The sequence below is a fragment of the Astatotilapia calliptera genome, chromosome 9, assembly GCF_900246225.1.
Source record: "Astatotilapia calliptera chromosome 9, fAstCal1.2, whole genome shotgun sequence".
Classification (NCBI taxonomy): domain Eukaryota; kingdom Metazoa; phylum Chordata; class Actinopteri; order Cichliformes; family Cichlidae; genus Astatotilapia; species Astatotilapia calliptera.
In genome coordinates, this window is record NC_039310.1 from 30,852,933 (window position 1) to 30,869,181 (window position 16,249).

The following is a 16,249-nucleotide window of genomic DNA, read 5'->3' on the forward strand; positions in this document are numbered from 1 at the left end:
TGTTGTCATCTTTTCTAGAAACCTACCAGACTGCAGTCACTCATACGTTTGACTCAAGTCACCTGAAATCCACCTCAGGCGAGATCAGCGATACAAAGGCAGAACTCTGGACTGTACATTTGACCTGAGATGATTCCACTTCTCGGGACTGTAAACCTGCACGTTAACCCTTAAATACCCAAACCATCGCTTACACCAGGGGTGGGCAATTCCAGGCCCCGAGGGCCGGTGTCCTGCAGGTTTTAGATCTCATCTTGGGTCAACACACCTGAATCACATGATTAGTTCGTTACCAGGCTTCTGGAGAACTTCAGGACATGGTGAGGAGCTAATTTAGCCATTTAAATCAGCTGTGTTGGTTCAAGGACATCTAACACCTGCAGGGACACCGGCCCTCGAGGCCTGGAGTTGCCCACCCCTGACTTACACTGTCAGCTCAGCAGGGTGCTGCTGTTAAAACATAACCAGTGTGTTTCTGTCTCAGCTGATTAAACACTGTTGTAATTCCCAGTCTGGCCTGATTGTGGCAGTGTTGTCTCAAAGATACAGCTCTGATCAAGCTGAACCTGTAGATGATAATGAGGAGTTAGTCCAGCTCAGTGGATCTTCTGCAGTTTCATCATCCATGAAAACTCCCGTCACCTTCAGTGGGAATCACCTGGATGCTGCCAGGCAGCCCATCTCACAGGTGTGACTGCCTCTCTGTGGCCTCTGGTTTCATACAGTGAACTTCAGGTGAGACCTCTGGTCCATCTGTGATGATGTTAGATTACATCTGTGCTCAAAGCTTCACTGTTAGCTAGAGTCAGACCGACAACCATCAGAAGGTGATTCGTGCTGCAGCGCTCTGTGACCAGCACATTATACCAGGACCATAAATGGTCACGTGGGTTTGCTCCTAAGCAGCTGTGAGAGATGCTGCAGCTGTGAGTGCTTAGGTCAGCTGATCAGCAGCTGTTCCAGAGGTTTGGGCACCTCCTCCTACCACTCAGGTTGTCTGCCTCGCTAATGGCTCTTTCTCAGTTTAGTTTTCATTTGTCAGCCGTGTGATTCTGTCAGCACGTTGTTTCTCATCATGTCCTGTCTCTACTTTGTACAAACTCTGGTGGAAAACACGAGGCTGGGGAACAGGAATGTCACGGTCCGCAGTCCTCGCCGGGTGATCTGCCATGGTTGTGTGTTCCCATGGTCCATGTTTCCTCGTTTGTGTGTGTGCGTGTTTTTTGGTGTTCTGGTTTCTCTGTGAGTCCAGGCCCGGACAGTGGTGTCCCTGCCGTGGGGATTCGCTTGAAGCATAATCACACACCTGCAGCAGTTCAGCCTCACCTCCGGAGCTTCTTAGCAACGTGGCTGAGCTCCGTCGACGCTGTTTCACTGTGACAGAATCGTCAGTTTGCTCTGAAAACTAAGTCTTACAAAGTGTTTGTGTGGTCGCTGGTGGGAATCCTAACGACTGCTTCTGTGGTTTCCTGCAGGATTATGGAGACGAGGGAACGGAGTGAGCGCACTGTAGATACTGAGCAAGGGGAGTGAAACATGGACCACCGACACAACAGGAAGACGCTGCACAGGTGTCAGGGACATACATCCTCACCTGGAGCACGCTCAGAAGACTTTCTTCACTGTAAACAAACACTGTTTTCATTCTAAGAGTCCTGTGTTTGGGTCCTGCATCCACATATCTGACAGGGAAAGTCCTCCAAAGGTCTTCAGTTCATCAGGAATTAGAGCACCTTCATCTGGAAAACAACTCGAGCTTCGAGCCGGACCACTTGTTTCAGTTTGAATCTGAATTCAAAACAATTCAAACAGATTCATCAACATTTACATTCTCAGTGTAACTGAACATTATCGACCACAAAAACATGGATGTCCTCACTTCTCCTGAGAGGCCTCAGCTCCACAGCTCAGACCAAGACGGCCGGAACATTCCGGACCTGAAGTTCAGACTTCCACATCAAAGGAAAACTTTTCTAAAGCTCAAAGCGCTGCTCTGTTTTATGAGCGAAGCTCCTGGAGTGAAACGAGCTGAGGAAACAAAGCCTCCAACAGACGAATCTGAACTCAGCCTTATTTAAACAGCCTCAACAATGTATGGTTGACCTACAATAATACATACAGAGAAAAACCCAACAATCATATGACCCCCTATGAGCAGCACTTTGGCGACAGTGGGAAGGAAAAACTCTGTTTAACAGGAAGAAACCTCCGGCAGAACCAGGCTCAGGGAGGGGCGGGGCTATCTGCTGTGATTGGTTGGGGTGAGAGAAGGAAGACAGGATAAAAGACACCCAGTGCATCATGGGAATCCCCCAGCAGCCTACACCTATTACAGAGAGGCGTATTAACACACAGTGAGTGAGCTCTGTTATATTTTTTTTAACAGTTTTAACACTGGGTTTTGGTTTTCACTTCTGTTTACTTCATGGTAATAAAAACTCTCAGACTACATTTAATACAACAATGATTTAATAAGCAGTCTGTTTAAGTAGAACCTTTACTTTGAAAGGCAGAGCAAACAGGAAATGAACATGGGTCTCTGTTTCACACAGTCTGAGGCACAGCACATCCTTATAGACGGTTTCAGCATTTCTGCTACATTTAAATCTTTTTACATGGTTCCTTAGTTTCTTCAAAGGTTTGGCTCCTCCTCCTCGTCACCATCATCATCATCCTCACTGGTGCTAACATAAGCACCAAACTGCGTCACAAACCAGACTTCAATAATCAGATATTCATCAGCTTCATGTACCACATAAACATTTCTTCGATGTTGGTCGAGCTGGATCTCAGTCACCTGATCTGAAGCTGATCCAATCAGGCGCTGCCGTTGGCTCACAGTCCTGCTGGAGCTTCTTCTGGTGCTGTGCAGCTGTTAGTGCCTCTGACAGCTGCTGGCTTCCTGTCCGTTCACTGGGCTGTTCCTGTGAATCCTCCTTAAATGCTTTGCTTCATCATTTCAGGCCAGCTTAGTCTGATGCAGGTCCAGGATGTCTTTTGCTCAGATTAACATAAAGGCTGGAAGGAAACTTCCAGAGTAAAAAAGTGAGAGAATGCCTTATTTACAGTCAGCTGGAGGTCGGTCTTCCTGGAGTCCTTTGGCTGAATGTTATTGTGACCATGAGAAACTCAAAGTTTAAACAGCCAACAAAGCCTTAAAAGTAACACTCAGAGAATTTTGGTGGTGAAATTTACGTCCCCATAAAAATCCACCCACACAAAGTCAGTGTCCTTCAGAGTCTCAGTGTGGAGCACAGCAGCAGCTGGTGGACACCACAGGAACTGCAGCTCCATGGCTGGACCAGATAACACCTCCCATCAGTTTTGTTTCTGGCTGAATAGAAATCCCAGTATGACCCCAACTGCTCCCAGTACGACCAGTCCACACACTGTCCTCAGGGACCAGAAGCTGTCAGTGGGTCTGGACTCATACAGCTCCACAAAAGCATCCTGGGAAAAAAGACAAACAGGAAACACTTCATTTGTCGTATTTGTTTTTTGACAGATCAGAACAGTGTGTACTTTCATTCAGCTTCATTTACACAGCCTCAGTAACACATACAGACAGAAACCAGCAGCTGATCACTCAGTGACAATCAGCCCAACGTTTGATGGTGTGATCAGTCTGCCATGACTCGTGTAGGCAAACTGGTCACTGTGGACATCAACGCTCTCCAACATCAGCGTCACATGACTCAGACCTGTGGTCTAGACACACACGCAAACACACACACAAACACACACACACACACGCAAAGACACACACACGCAAAGACACAAAGCCGGTGCTGCTGCTTCATATTGTGTGAAAGCAGTCGAGTGTTAACGAGGGAGTGTTGGGTTATTCCCCTGCATGCTGTGTGTGTGTGTGTGTGTGTGTGTGTGTGTGTGTGTGTGTGTGTGTGTGTGTGATATGAAGATTAGGGGAGAACCCTCCTGTGAGCACTTCCTGTAGCTGCACTCGGGCCTCCAGCTGAGCTGCTGACAAACACCAGCGGCCTTCAGCCTGACAGGAAGCTGACCGCCGCCTTTAAAGAAGCTTCACACCACAGAAGAAGAGCACATGCACAGGCTGGATGATTGACAGCTCACCTTTACCCTGACATCCTGTCCAATGGGCTGAAGCAGCTCCAGACTCAGTGGACTCAGTGAGAGTCCAGGTTAAAAGCTTTCCGTGTCAGACGTTTATACTGAAATGTAATTTAAAGATCGACTGTAACTGTACACAGGTGTTTGGAGGCAGCAGAGGAGACCTCAGACATCTGCCTCCCACCTCCAACTTCCCAAACCAGGTGTGCCCCAGTCCTCCTCCTCTCCTCTGCATACCTGAAACACCTGAAGGCGTCCACGAGGCGTCCTGCTCAGGTGCCGGCTTGAGTCTGGAGCTCCACCTTCTTGGTCGCTCTGTTAGTACAGTAACCTCACAGCAGCCATGTTATCAGTCACATGATGTTAAATAAAAATGCTCCAGCAGCACAGACACGGTGCAGAGGTCCAGCTCAGGTGAAGCTAGCAGACAGCTAGCACCGTCCACCTGTCAGTCACAGAGGCCACGCCCCTAATCACTCAAAGCCTTAATAGAGTTTAAAGAGGTGACATTCTGTGTACGAGGCTGTAACCACATTTATTTGAACACGGAGTCTGAGGGACTGACTCACTGCTGCCTCTGCTGGACGTCGGAGGAGTTGCAGGCTTTGCAGAGTTCGCTTATTTCTTCAGGCCTGCAGGCCGATGAGGGCCAACACCAGTCCTCAGCATGGAGTCAGCGGGACTCTGGCAAAGAAGTGAGCAGTCCGGCTTCGGCCTGATTCCCACCCCGCTGGCATGATGAGTCACATGTGGGGGCGGGGTTTACCTGCACAGACACCTGGGAGTTATTTGACCCTGAAGTCTGAGCTCGATAAGGCCTTCAGAGATCAGATGTTAGCGAGATGACTCAACTGCTTCAGTCAGTACTGTCCTCAGAGAACGGCTCACACAGCTGCAGGAAGGCCAGGCGTGATGGGCTGACCCCGTGTTTCACATTTGGGTGCTCTCAGGGCTCGAAAAAGCCACCATCCTCCAGCAAGACAACATCAGAGAGAGAAACCACCGCGCTGCGCTGAGCGCCACGATGGAAAGTTTGACTGCAGAATTCTGAGAAAGCAGCACAGCTCACCACTGCCTGTGTTCTTAGAGATCTCTGCACACACACACACATCTGTGTGTGTGTGTGTGTGTGTGTGTGTGTGTGTGTGTGTGTGTGTGTGTGTGTGTGTGTGTGTGTGTGTGTGTGTGTGTGTGTGTGTGTGCTCCTTGCTGTGAGCAGGTTCTGAAGAAACGGTGTGTCAGCTGACCTGAAGCCTGAGGCGGAAACTCAACCACACTGATTACCTGGAAAGATATTTCTGGGTAATACCACACACACACACACACACACACACACACACACACACACACACACACACACACACACACACACACACACACAGCCTCTCGTGTTATCAGGCAGTAGATATAACTGAAGGAAACCACAGCGACAGGAGAGAATATAATTAGAAAGTGAACTGTTTGGGCCTCAGGCTCTCTGCACCAGACTCCATTTTATTTTCGAGCGATTTTCAGGAGCTTTATGACCACACACTCACGCCACATACTGAAAACCTGCTGCATGGAAACCACACAAACCCATGGAACAGGCCTGCTGGTGGTGTGCAGTTTACTGATGAAGGACCACGAAGTGAAGATGATGATGGAGCCATTAATTAGTAGGGTGTTAGCAGGTTGTTGGCAGGGAGCTAGTGGGCCTTTAGTGGGTCATAGCGGGGTGTTAGCAGGGCGTTGGCAGGGCGTTGGCAGGGCATTAGCGGGCGCTAGCGAGTAATTAGTAGGGTGTTAGCAGGTTGTTGGCGGATCATTAGGACGGCGTTAACAGTGCATTAGTGGGTCATTAGTGGGCGTTAGCGAGTAATTAGTAGGGTGTTAGCAGGTTGTTGGCAGGGAGCTAGTGGGCCTTTAGTGGGTGATTAGTGGGGTGTTAGCAGGGCGTTAGCAGGGCATTAGCGGGCGCTAGCGAGTAATTAGTAGGGTGTTAGCAGGTTGTTGGCAGGGAGCTAGTGGGCCTTTAGTGGGTGATTAGCAGGGTGTTAGCAGGGCGTTAGCAGGGCACTAGCGGGCGCTAGCGAGTAATTAGTAGGGTGTTAGCAGGTTGTTGGCGGATCATTAGCACGCGTTAACAGTGCATTAGTGGGTCATTAGTGGGCGTTAGCGAGTAATTAGCGGGGTGTTACGAGGGTATTAGCAGATCATTAGCAGGGCCTTAGCGGATCGTTAGAGGTCATTAGCAGGGTTAGCAGGACGTTAGCGGGCCTCAGATGCTCCGTCACAAAATCACTGCCTGTCTCAAACCCAGGCTGTGCTCACAGACACGCCCCGTCCTGATGAGGTCACAGGGCCTTTCTTCTAGTCCTTATCAGGACCAACTCCGGGGCTCCCTCTGTAGGAGCACCACTTCTTGCTTCTCCAGGTTGACGAGGCACTCCCAGCACATTCTGGGTCTCCCTGGGGCTTCCTCCTCTCACACCTCACTGAGGAGGCGTGCTGCTCAGAGGCTCGTTTGCTGGGTTTCAGTTCTCCTGACCGATGTTTGGATGAATGAATGATTCAGGAGCTCTGAGTGATGCAGCGACCTCCTGGAGGTTTGGAGCAGAGCTGAGAGCGCAGCTCCCTCTGCAGGAGGGAGACGCTCGCTGCTCATTTCAACTTTCTCAGGTCACATGAGGATTATGTGTGTGTGTGTCTCAGTTTCAGTTTAACGGTTTTATCATCACACACACACACACACACAGAGTCATGTTTTTATATCCTTGTGGGGACATCTTATTGACATAATGCTTTCCCCAGCTGCTTGCCGTACCCACCTAAAATGAACTCTAACCCTGAGCCTAGACCTGAGCCTGAGCTTAACTGTAGCTCTGACACTAAAACCACATTTTGAGTCTCAAAAATGTCTTCAAACTCGTGAGGATGTTGTTGGTCCCCACAGGTATAGTGCATGCCAATTTACTGTCCCCACCAAGATGTCTAAACATGTACACTCACACACACACAGAGGCCACAGAGTTTTAGGGATTTTCTACACTTTGCATATAATTTGCAATCAAACCAAAATACTCTGTGTGTGTGTGTGTGTGTGTGTGTGTGTGTGTGTGTGTGTGTGTGTGTGTGTGTGTGTGTGTCTGTTTGAAGGGTGAGGTCGGGACCAGGTTTAGGGTCCTCACAAACACCCCCATGTTCAGTGCTCATACACTCTCTGTGGCTCTGATATTGTCTGATTGATCTGATTCGTCGGACCTCCTGGTACGTTTGCAGCGATCTCCTCAGCTCTCTCACTCCTGCAGGTTCACCTCCTTCAAGGACGCCTCAAACATATCTGCGACTCCCTGAAGCACCAGAGCGTGCTCAGTCGATCCTGAACTCTGTCCTGGACTTCCTTCAACCACAGCCAGACCACAGTTAGCTTACATGAACTTCTTCAAGTACACTTGAACCTCATTAAACATTAAAAACTCTCAAGCACCTTTTCAGAACCCCCGAAAAAGCAGAGGAAGAACCAAAACCACCTCATCAATTGATGAGAAACAAGGAGTCCTGGAATTCCAGGAAAATTCAGGGGCTCTCAGCTGGAAGACAAGAGAGGAGTAGATGAGGAAACAGGAATGGAAGGATGCATGAGGAAGGACACAGCCAAGCAGGAAAGTCAACCACAAGGAAACAGAGAAAGGTTACAGCAAAGGAAACAAGGAAACATCAGCGGAGATAAGGACTCGGAGGGAAATCGTGCTCCTACCCATCCTCCGTTGTCATGGATCCATCTCCGGAGCGACGGCGAGTCCAGACTCTCCTCCATCCAGCTGGCGATATCGTCCATCTGACCTTCGTCGCCCGACTTGGCGGCCGCGGCGCTCAGAGCTCCGCCCAGCTCCATCATGGCGACGATGCGTCCCCAGTTCACGCCATCCCTGAACAGCTCCTCTCTGATAGCCGTCAGGTGGCGCCGGCGTGCAGCGCCACCGCCGTTCCCACGCAGTTGCAGCACCGTCACCTGCGCAGACAGCTCGTTGCCGTAAAGTCGCTCCAACTCATCGCCGGCGCTCCGCAGCACGGTCTGCAGGCAGGGTGGGGCCACAGGAGGGTCTAGGAGGAGATGATGATGCCATTACTCTGCGACATGTTTGAGGAAGCGGGTAACTAAGTGGACGTCTCCTCACCTGGACGCGGGGCTCTCTCGTCATTGGCCCGGCGCTGAGGCCAAGCCACGCCCCTGCCGAGCAGCTTGTAGCGCAGGAAGTCCTCCACCAGGTCCCGGCTGCTGTAGGCGGCGGCCATCGCCCCCCGCTGGCTCACCACCAGCACGTCATCCTCCTCAGCCAATGAGAACGCCTTTTGCAGTTGACAGTCACGTGCTGCAACTCCTCACACAAGTATCGATCGCTGATCAGCTGTGCTGTGACGTCAGCGCTTCAGACTCCGCCCACAGCGAGGACGGTCCGAGGATCGGGTTCAGACCGGTTCAGGCTCCGCGCGGTGCTCTGTTACCGGCGGGCGGAGGTGCGCGCGCAGCCGCGGGGCGCGCCGCGAGGACGCGCTCTGAACACATTCAAGGTGATGGCGGCGCGACGGCGCGCGCTGCTTCTGATCAATAACCGATAATCAGTCCGCTCCCTTCACGATGCACGTGCTGCTCACACTCACGCGCAAACAGCGGGCACGCCCCTCCGGGATTCCCCCGCAGCTCTGCGAGGAGGAGGAGCTCTGCTCCGCGAGCGCGCACTTCCTCATCCTACGTCACTCGCATCTGCAGCTCCTCGCGCGTGGGTGCGGGCGTGCACGTGTAAAAATGTCGTGGTTTGTAAGTGAAACGTGATGTAAGAGCAACAAAAGCCGACTTTTCCAACACGTGACGTGTTTGTGACGATGATGAGAAACGTCAGTCTGAGCAGTGGCGGTCCTAGCCTGTTTGGCGCCCTGGGCGAACACTTCCTCTGGCGCCCCCTCCCCCCCTCCACCCACACACACACACACACACACACACACACACACATTATGGATTGTACATTAACATAAAACTTGCTGGAACCATACTGAATTTCACCAGAGAAACACACACATACATGAGGAGAGAGAGAGTATGCATACTATGCAAACGGCTACCAAACAGCCATCATAATTCGCCATACAATGAGAACAGGACAAATAAAGAACTGACAATGACTAATTAATATTGTGCTGAACACATGCTCTTTTCTGGAATATTCTCACTAATTTTCTTGATATTTATTTATAATCACCTCTGTTAGTCCTTGCTATTTATAATTGAGTGATCTGTATATATTAGTGCTGTTTCTTAAACGTGTAAAATCTGTAACATCATGTATTGTTTGCAGTTTAGTCTGTTACTGTTGCTATTTTTACCATTTCTTCTTGGAGCAACTGTAACCCACATAATTTCTTTAAGGGTTAATAAAGTATTCTGATTCTGATTGGTTCAGGATGACCTGCCATTATCCAATCACACAGCTGCTTACCTGCATCTGTTGCTCGTTTCTCCTCCTCTTCTTTTCTCTTTTTTCTAAGCTGAGCACCTGATGGCTTTGAACTTTTCTTGTCCATCTTCCATTGGTTTTAGTTTTGCACTCCAGTATGAACACAAATCCCGCAACCTGAGGATCACCACAACATAACCTAACACACCTACACCTTAGTTCACAGACTCACTTTGTCTAAGCTGTATTTCTGGGATTTCGCACAACCCAGGGTTCAAATCATGAATCCATAATGGGCTTGAATTTACATAATTATGAATGAAATGTGCTCTATTTGGAAGCCGCCGCCCCCTCCCCTTTCGACGGGTTGTGTGTGAGACTTTAAATCATCAAACTGTAAATTATAAATTTTAAATTTTTATTGATCCCTTTACTCCTGGTCCTAAAGTGTATGTTTATTTTCTTACTATTCTTATATTTATTGTTTGTTTACTTGCACTACTGTACTGCATGTAGCGGAGATAACAATAAAGTTTACTTTGACTTAAGCAGCAAATAAAACAATTAATTTTGTTTTATTTTGCGAGTTGGTTATTAGATGCTGCTCCAGCCAGGCAGAGAATCCCCCGCCGCCCGCCCTTTCCTCCCTGTGCAGCAAGCAGCAGGCGCACCTCGCAAACGGAGGGCGCCCTTACTCCCAGCAAACCCAGTCGGTGCCTACGACATTCCCAATATGCCCTGGCATGATGTCGGGGCAGCATGACTACGAGTAATTTTTATTTTTATTTTGCCGATGCCCGTGATGCCGCCCCGCACCATGATGCCACCCCGGGCAACCGCCCGTGTCGCCCGTATCAAAAACCGCTACTGAGTCTGAGCCAGGAACGCTGCAGGACTGTGCAAAAGTCTCGAGCATGGAGGAAAATCAGAAACATGATCCTTCAACTGTGGCTCCATCAGACATCACAGCTCAGCCTGTGTCTTCATGAAGAACGGCTTCCTGATGAGCTGGAGGTCCACATCATGTCTCAGATCCACATCATGTCTCAGATCCACATCATGCCTCAGGTGCTGTTCACCTGCGGAGAGTTTTTTGGACACTTGTTCTTCTGTCCAGTGTCCTCACGTGTTTGAGGACTCACTGCTGAGCTGTGCAGGTTGTGTAACTGTGTTATCTCTGACTACAGCAGCAGACTGAACACCTGCAGGATCTATCTATCTATCTATCTATCTATCTATCTATCTATCTATCTATCTATCTATCTATCTATCTATCTATCTATCTATCTATCTATCTATGCTGCTGTGAGTGTTTGCCGCCCCCTGCTGGACGTCCCGCCTCATCACACCGAGCGCGTCATTGTCGTCCATAAACTTTATTTAAAAGTTCAAAGTGCGCATTAGTTGACATTTTGGAAGCAGGATGAGCCAATCACAGCCTGCTCCTCCTCCTCTCTTTCATTCTCTGTGCTCTGAACAGCAGCGATCTCATTTACGCACATTACGTGAACGTAGCACAGACTCCGGTTACCGGGGCTGCGTCAGCTGTTTCTATTTTCTCCATCTCGCCCTCCGACCCGGAAGTGCTCGCGCACACACATATGCTCACGTACCCGCACGCAGAGCGTACGCGTTCCTCCCTCCATCACACACCGGACTCCGCTTCGACCACCGACACCGAGCTCTGTGGGCCGGACCGAGCAGGACCGCGCCATGTCCCTGCAGCTGCCCCCGTGCGTGATAGACTGCGGGACCGGGTCAGGACAAGCGCACACACACACACACACACACACATGCGCGCGCAGTGGCAGTACATGTGACGTCATGTGTTTTTGTGAACAGCATCATGTATGTGGATAAGATAGCCTTCATTAGTCCCACGCGTGGGAAATTAGTTTTGTTACAGGAGTGGACGGTGCAAAGTTGCATAGAAAAATTTGAGAAAAAACACTGGAATAATATATCATAAGGTACTGTACACAATAGAATAGAATAGAATAGAATAAAAATAAAATACTATATACAATCGAATAAAATAGAATACAAATGCTATATACAATATGAGTATAATACAACGATGCCAGAAAGAGTATTGCACTTAGTCTTGTTGCACATGTGTGGGTTTGTGTGTTTGATCAGTTGGAGTCTTTGTTGTGGAGTCTGACAGCAGGAAAGACCTGCGAAATCTCTCCGTCCCACACCGTGGGTGCTGCAGCCACTGAAGGAGCTGCTCAGTGCTGTCAGAGTCTCCTGCATGGGGTGGGAGATGTTGTCCAACAGGGATGACAGCTTAGCCCCCGTTCTCCTGTCACTCACCACCTCCACTGGGTCCAGAGTAGAGCAGGGCGATATGACCAAAAATATTTATCACCATATACATTTGAACATTTGCAATAACAATATAACTGACGATATAATTGACACTAGACAAAATACTTTACAACTCCACAACTTTATTAGTGCAAAAAACCCCATCAATGTATTTTCACTTAAACAAGCAGCTGTTTTATGTGCATTAAAGTTATATAAAATGTAACAGTGCAAATGCAAATTCTTTGCTGACATTTCCAGTGGAAACCGGGCGACATATCCTCAGCATAACCATGTATAATATCCACAAAACTTAAAACGAGGTTATACACACACAATACGGTAACATTATATTGAAGCGCAGTACGTATCACTCCGCGAGGCTCCGCCTACGACAGCCGTAATGCTCCGACAATCCATCAAGCGGTGCGGCTTCGTAGTTTAGCAAAGTTGTACTAAAACATTTAACAGATTTTCGAGCGCCGTGCACATAAAATCGTTTCGAGGTCAGTAAACACAACCAGAGTTCAGACATAAGGCACACGGGATTATAAGGGGCTCTGTCGACTTTCAGAAAAATCAAAGGATTGATTTTAAGTGCGCCGTATTTTCCAAAAACACGGTAATAACGACGGCCCGCTAGCATGCGCTACCAAAAATAGTGCTTTGTTGTGTGTCTGACGGACGAAAGCCAAACCAGTTCCACACCAGTGAAGCTGCAGCGTTTTTACAAACCAGTTCAGGTTCATCCGTTTCATTCAACGATCCGCTTTCGCTCTTCTCGTTCTGCGTCGCCGCCATGTGGGTATGTAAACAAAGGCACTGCGCATGCGCGTTTTACCCATATTCTATCGCAGTATTTCATTTTCCTATCGTTGCCCAAAATTACACCGGTATTACCGTGAACGGTATGATATAGCCCAGCCCTAGTTCAGAGGGCATCCTAGAACAGAGCTGGCCCTTCTGATCAGCCTATTCAGTCTCTTCCTGTCCCCGGCAGAGATGCAGAGCAGACCACACCATAAAAGATGGCTGAGGCCACCACAGAGTCATAGAAGGTCTTCAGGAGTGGGCCCTCCACTCCAGAAGACCTGAGTCTCTGCAGCAGGTACAGCCTGCTCTGCCCTTTCCTGTAGAGGGCATCTGAGTTATGAGTCCAGTCCAGTCTATTGTTCAGATGAACACCAAGCTACCTGTAGCTGTCCACAGCCTCGATGTCCATACCTTGGATGTTCAGTGGTTGCAGTGGAGGATGCTTGTGCCTGTGGAAGTCTACCACCAGCTCCTTGGTTTTACTAGTGTTGATCTGGAGGTAGTTCAGCTGGCACCAGTCCACAAAGTCTTGGGTCAGACCTCTGTACTCCTTGTTGTCCCCATCAGTGATGAGGCCGACTCTTGCAGAGTCATCAGAGAACTTCTGCAGGAAGCACTGGGTGGAATTGTGGGAGAAGTCTGCAGTGTAGATGGTGAAGAGGAACGGAGCCAGAACCGTTCCCTGTGGGCCCCCGTACTGCAGACGACCCTGTCCGACACACAGCCCTGAGTCCTCACATACTGTGGTCGGTCGGTGAGGTAGTCCAGGATCCAGGTAGTGAGGTGATGGTCCACTCCAGAGTTCTCCAGCTTGTCCTTCAGGACCGTGGGAAGAATGTTGTTGAAGGCACTGGAGAAATCAAAGAACATGATTCTCACAGTGCTTCCAGCGGTCTCCAGGTGAGCGAGGGAACGATGTAGGAGGTGAATGACGGCATCATCCGCTCCAATGCCAGGCTGGTAGGCAAACTGAAGTGATGAGCTTGTTAGGCGCCGAAGCTGAGCCAGGACCAGCCACTCCAGAGTCTTCATCAGGGGGGATGTCAGAGCCACACACAGGAGGTTTTCCAGAGCTGTGGGACTCTCCCCAGCCTCAGGCTCAGGTTGAAGAGGTGCTCCATCACCCCACACAGTTGGTCCGCGCAGGACCTGACGACCCTTGAGCTGATGCCATCTGGACCCGCAGCTTTCCTGGCTTTAATCCTCCGGAGTGAGTGTGCGTGTTTGTGTGTGTGTTTTTGTACGCGCGCGTGCTTGTGTTTACAGGGACAGATTATCAAAATAAAAGCTGGCTCATGGAATCATCCATCAGTGGGTGGAGGTAAACGCGCTGTGATGATCAGGTGGTTGGAGCAGGTGAGGGGCTGATGGCGGTGCTTACACTGAGCTCCAGCTGTTCCACATGTTCATCCAGCTGCTGCTGTGGGAGCTGCTGGTTGGGTGGAGGTTCAGGTGAAGTTGTGGACCAGTCTGTGCGCGATCTATTCTGGGCCACAGTGTGAATGTGGGACAGCTGCACACTGACCCCCCTCCCCCTGTTCAGAATCAGAGATCACGTGATCTCCTTCAGCCTCGACGTCGGTCCATGCCCCCGAGCCAAGGTGACATCGTGGGGTCGTTTAGAAATAGCTCACGGCTGCAGGCGTTTAAAGGGTGACGCTGAGCTGACTGTCAGCCGTGAACGCACGCATAACAGCCAAAAACACTCAGAGCAGGTCCCAGATCAGTTTGGTCTGGCTTTGGAGAGGGATCCCAGGGTCCAGGGTCAGGTATTAGAACTGATCCCAGGGTCCAGGGTCAGGTATTAGAACTGATCCCAGGGTCAGGTATTAGACGTGTGGGTCTATCCAGCAATCACAGCCAGTTCAGTTCATTTTTAATCTTTCATGATTTATTTGTCAGAACTCAGTTTAATGGAACAAGATGTCATTTTTTTTGTTCGTGTTTTTTTGATGTAGTGAAAATACTACAGTTACTTTACAGTTACTACAGTTACTTTAGGTACTTTTCCCTTGTGATGAGGTAAAAGGATATCATCCTAAGGACAGGTCTGCAGTAAAAATGAGTCAAACACTGTGAGTGTCGTCAGGCAAACGCTCCTGAAGTCAAACTGCTGAAATGATGTTTCGGTGCTTTGTATCTGCAGGTCCTGATTATTGTTACTGTTGCTCATCATTTTCTACATGAACTGAATATTTACATAGAGGTCAAAGACAAAGCAGTAATCGGTCACGCCTCTGTTTGCTGACTCATTTCCTGATGTTTTATCAATGTTTTATGTGCAAAACTGAATTTATAAATGTCTGCTGGGAGTCACTCCACTGTTTTCCACAGAGGCCGTATTTGGACCCACAGCCAGATGTTAAGAACCTTTATGTCTAACTGTTGTTTCTGTCTGTGTGGCTGCAGATACACAAAGATCGGCTATGCAGGAAACACCGAGCCACAGTTCATCATGCCGTCCTGTAAGCATCTCACAGCAACGACGGACAGACAGTTAAGGTTAAGTTAGGTTCACTTTCTGTTTCTAAAGCTCAAAGTGAACCTAACTCTGCGTCTTCATCAGTTCTTCCACATAAGTATAAAAATATAAGTCTTTATCTAACCAGAGAAGCTTAAATCTAATCACATCTTTGAAATGACCAAACAAACAGTTTTAGGTTCAGAGCAGCCCTCTGATAGGCTGCAGCCTCTCTAAACTGGGTAAATGTTTGATAAAAATGGATGAATGGTAGTTCAAGGCTTTGTCAGTAGAAGGTGTGAATGAGTACACCACATTATCCACAGCATAGTAATGAATAGAGCCGCTGTTAGTCAGTGATACCAGGTTATTTGAGAACCAGGTGAATAGGTCAGAGCCAAGTACTGACCCCTGTGGAACACCTTTTGTCCCAGTTCTCCAAATAAGATAACTGTGACATGAGTTCCAAGTCAGAACCAACCAGTCTAAAGCTGCATACACACTGGAAGGTATTCTCAGTAACGAGTGAACCATCTTTGGCCACTTCAAGTGCACGTGGATGAAGAAAGGGCCGCTGATGTGAAGTGTGCAGATCTGTGATGTTCTCTCCTCAACTTGGAGGCGAGCAACTCAAGGGTCTACCCAATGACAGCGAAGAATACCACTGAGTGGTAAATACATTAGAGGGTCACCTAGGCAACCGGAGCCTGGAACGCTTTGAAGTGGTCGGCTACAAAACAGTATGTGATGGGCCAACTGGTTCCAGCGTGGACTTAAATGTGAGAGCTTTATGGTCCAATGCTGCACACTCCACCACATCATTAACCTCCTCACACGCTGCGTCAAGTCTAAAGGCAAACAGGTTCCAGATATCAGACTAAAACTGGACCAACTGAAGGTTTCGGAGCGGGCGACAGTTTGGATATGAGGTTGTGCTTTCATCACGGCCTCTATCACCTCCTTCATGGAGTTACTCAGCTCAGTTTCATGTATACACCAACAGTCAGCTGAAGGCTGCTTTGATGACTGATTTCCCATCATGCAGCATGTCAGCGCTTCGTTACCCACATGTGTAAATGTGCCAACAGGAGGCGATCCTGGTTATGTACTGCTGCAGACTTTCACAGTTAATAAATGTGTG

General features: G+C 49.0%; 2 protein-coding genes across 7 annotated transcripts in view; one reads left to right on the forward strand and one right to left on the reverse strand.

The window, feature by feature from the left end:
• Positions 1 to 2,451: 2,451 nt before the first annotated feature.
• On the reverse strand, positions 2,452 to 9,008 carry LOC113029594 (apoptosis regulator Bcl-2-like). Of its 4 annotated transcripts, none has more exons than XR_003273442.1 (4): positions 8,250 to 9,008; positions 7,829 to 8,175; positions 7,333 to 7,661; positions 3,390 to 3,450 (listed from the first exon to the last, which is right to left on the reverse strand). XR_003273442.1 is itself a non-coding variant. In XM_026180566.1 (4 exons), the coding sequence occupies exons 1-3, from the start codon at positions 8,365 to 8,367 to the stop codon at positions 7,563 to 7,565; spliced, it is 564 nt and encodes a 187-aa protein (XP_026036351.1). In that variant the 5' UTR covers positions 8,368 to 9,008; the 3' UTR covers positions 6,848 to 7,471; positions 7,559 to 7,562. The 4 variants fall into 4 exon arrangements, 3 of the variants coding, with proteins under 3 accessions (XP_026036349.1, XP_026036351.1, XP_026036350.1); XM_026180566.1 differs by lacking the exon at positions 3,390 to 3,450 and having other exon boundaries at positions 6,848 to 7,471; positions 7,559 to 7,661; XM_026180564.1 differs by lacking the exon at positions 7,333 to 7,661 and having other exon boundaries at positions 2,452 to 3,450; positions 8,250 to 9,000.
• Positions 9,009 to 11,061: 2,053 nt separating this feature from the next.
• The window catches only part of actr3b (actin related protein 3B), a 12,113-nt gene continuing 6,925 nt past the window's right edge, over positions 11,062 to 16,249 (forward strand). Inside the window, exons 1-2 of one of the 3 annotated variants that reach the window (XM_026180538.1) lie at positions 11,062 to 11,281; positions 15,057 to 15,112. In XM_026180538.1, the coding sequence (XP_026036323.1) occupies positions 11,238 to 11,281; positions 15,057 to 15,112 (100 nt within the window). In that variant the 5' untranslated portion in view covers positions 11,062 to 11,237. Of the gene's footprint in view, positions 11,282 to 15,056; positions 15,144 to 16,249 lie in introns of all 3 variants that reach the window. The other 2 variants (XM_026180536.1, XM_026180537.1) reach the window with 2 other exon arrangements.

Excerpts from the sequence above, each read along its gene's own strand:
- LOC113029594 (XM_026180564.1), bottom strand. The coding sequence starts at position 8,367 with ATGGCCGCCGCCTACAGCAGCCGGGACCTGGTGGAGGACTTCCTGCGC. Across the intron at positions 8,176-8,249 it reads CGAGAGAGCCCCGCGTCCAG|ACCCTCCTGTGGCCCCACCC; the intron begins GTGAGGAGACGT and ends ATCTCCTCCTAG. Across the intron at positions 3,451-7,828 it reads TCCATGACAACGGAGGATGG|GATGCTTTTGTGGAGCTGTA; the intron begins GTAGGAGCACGA and ends CTTTTTTCCCAG.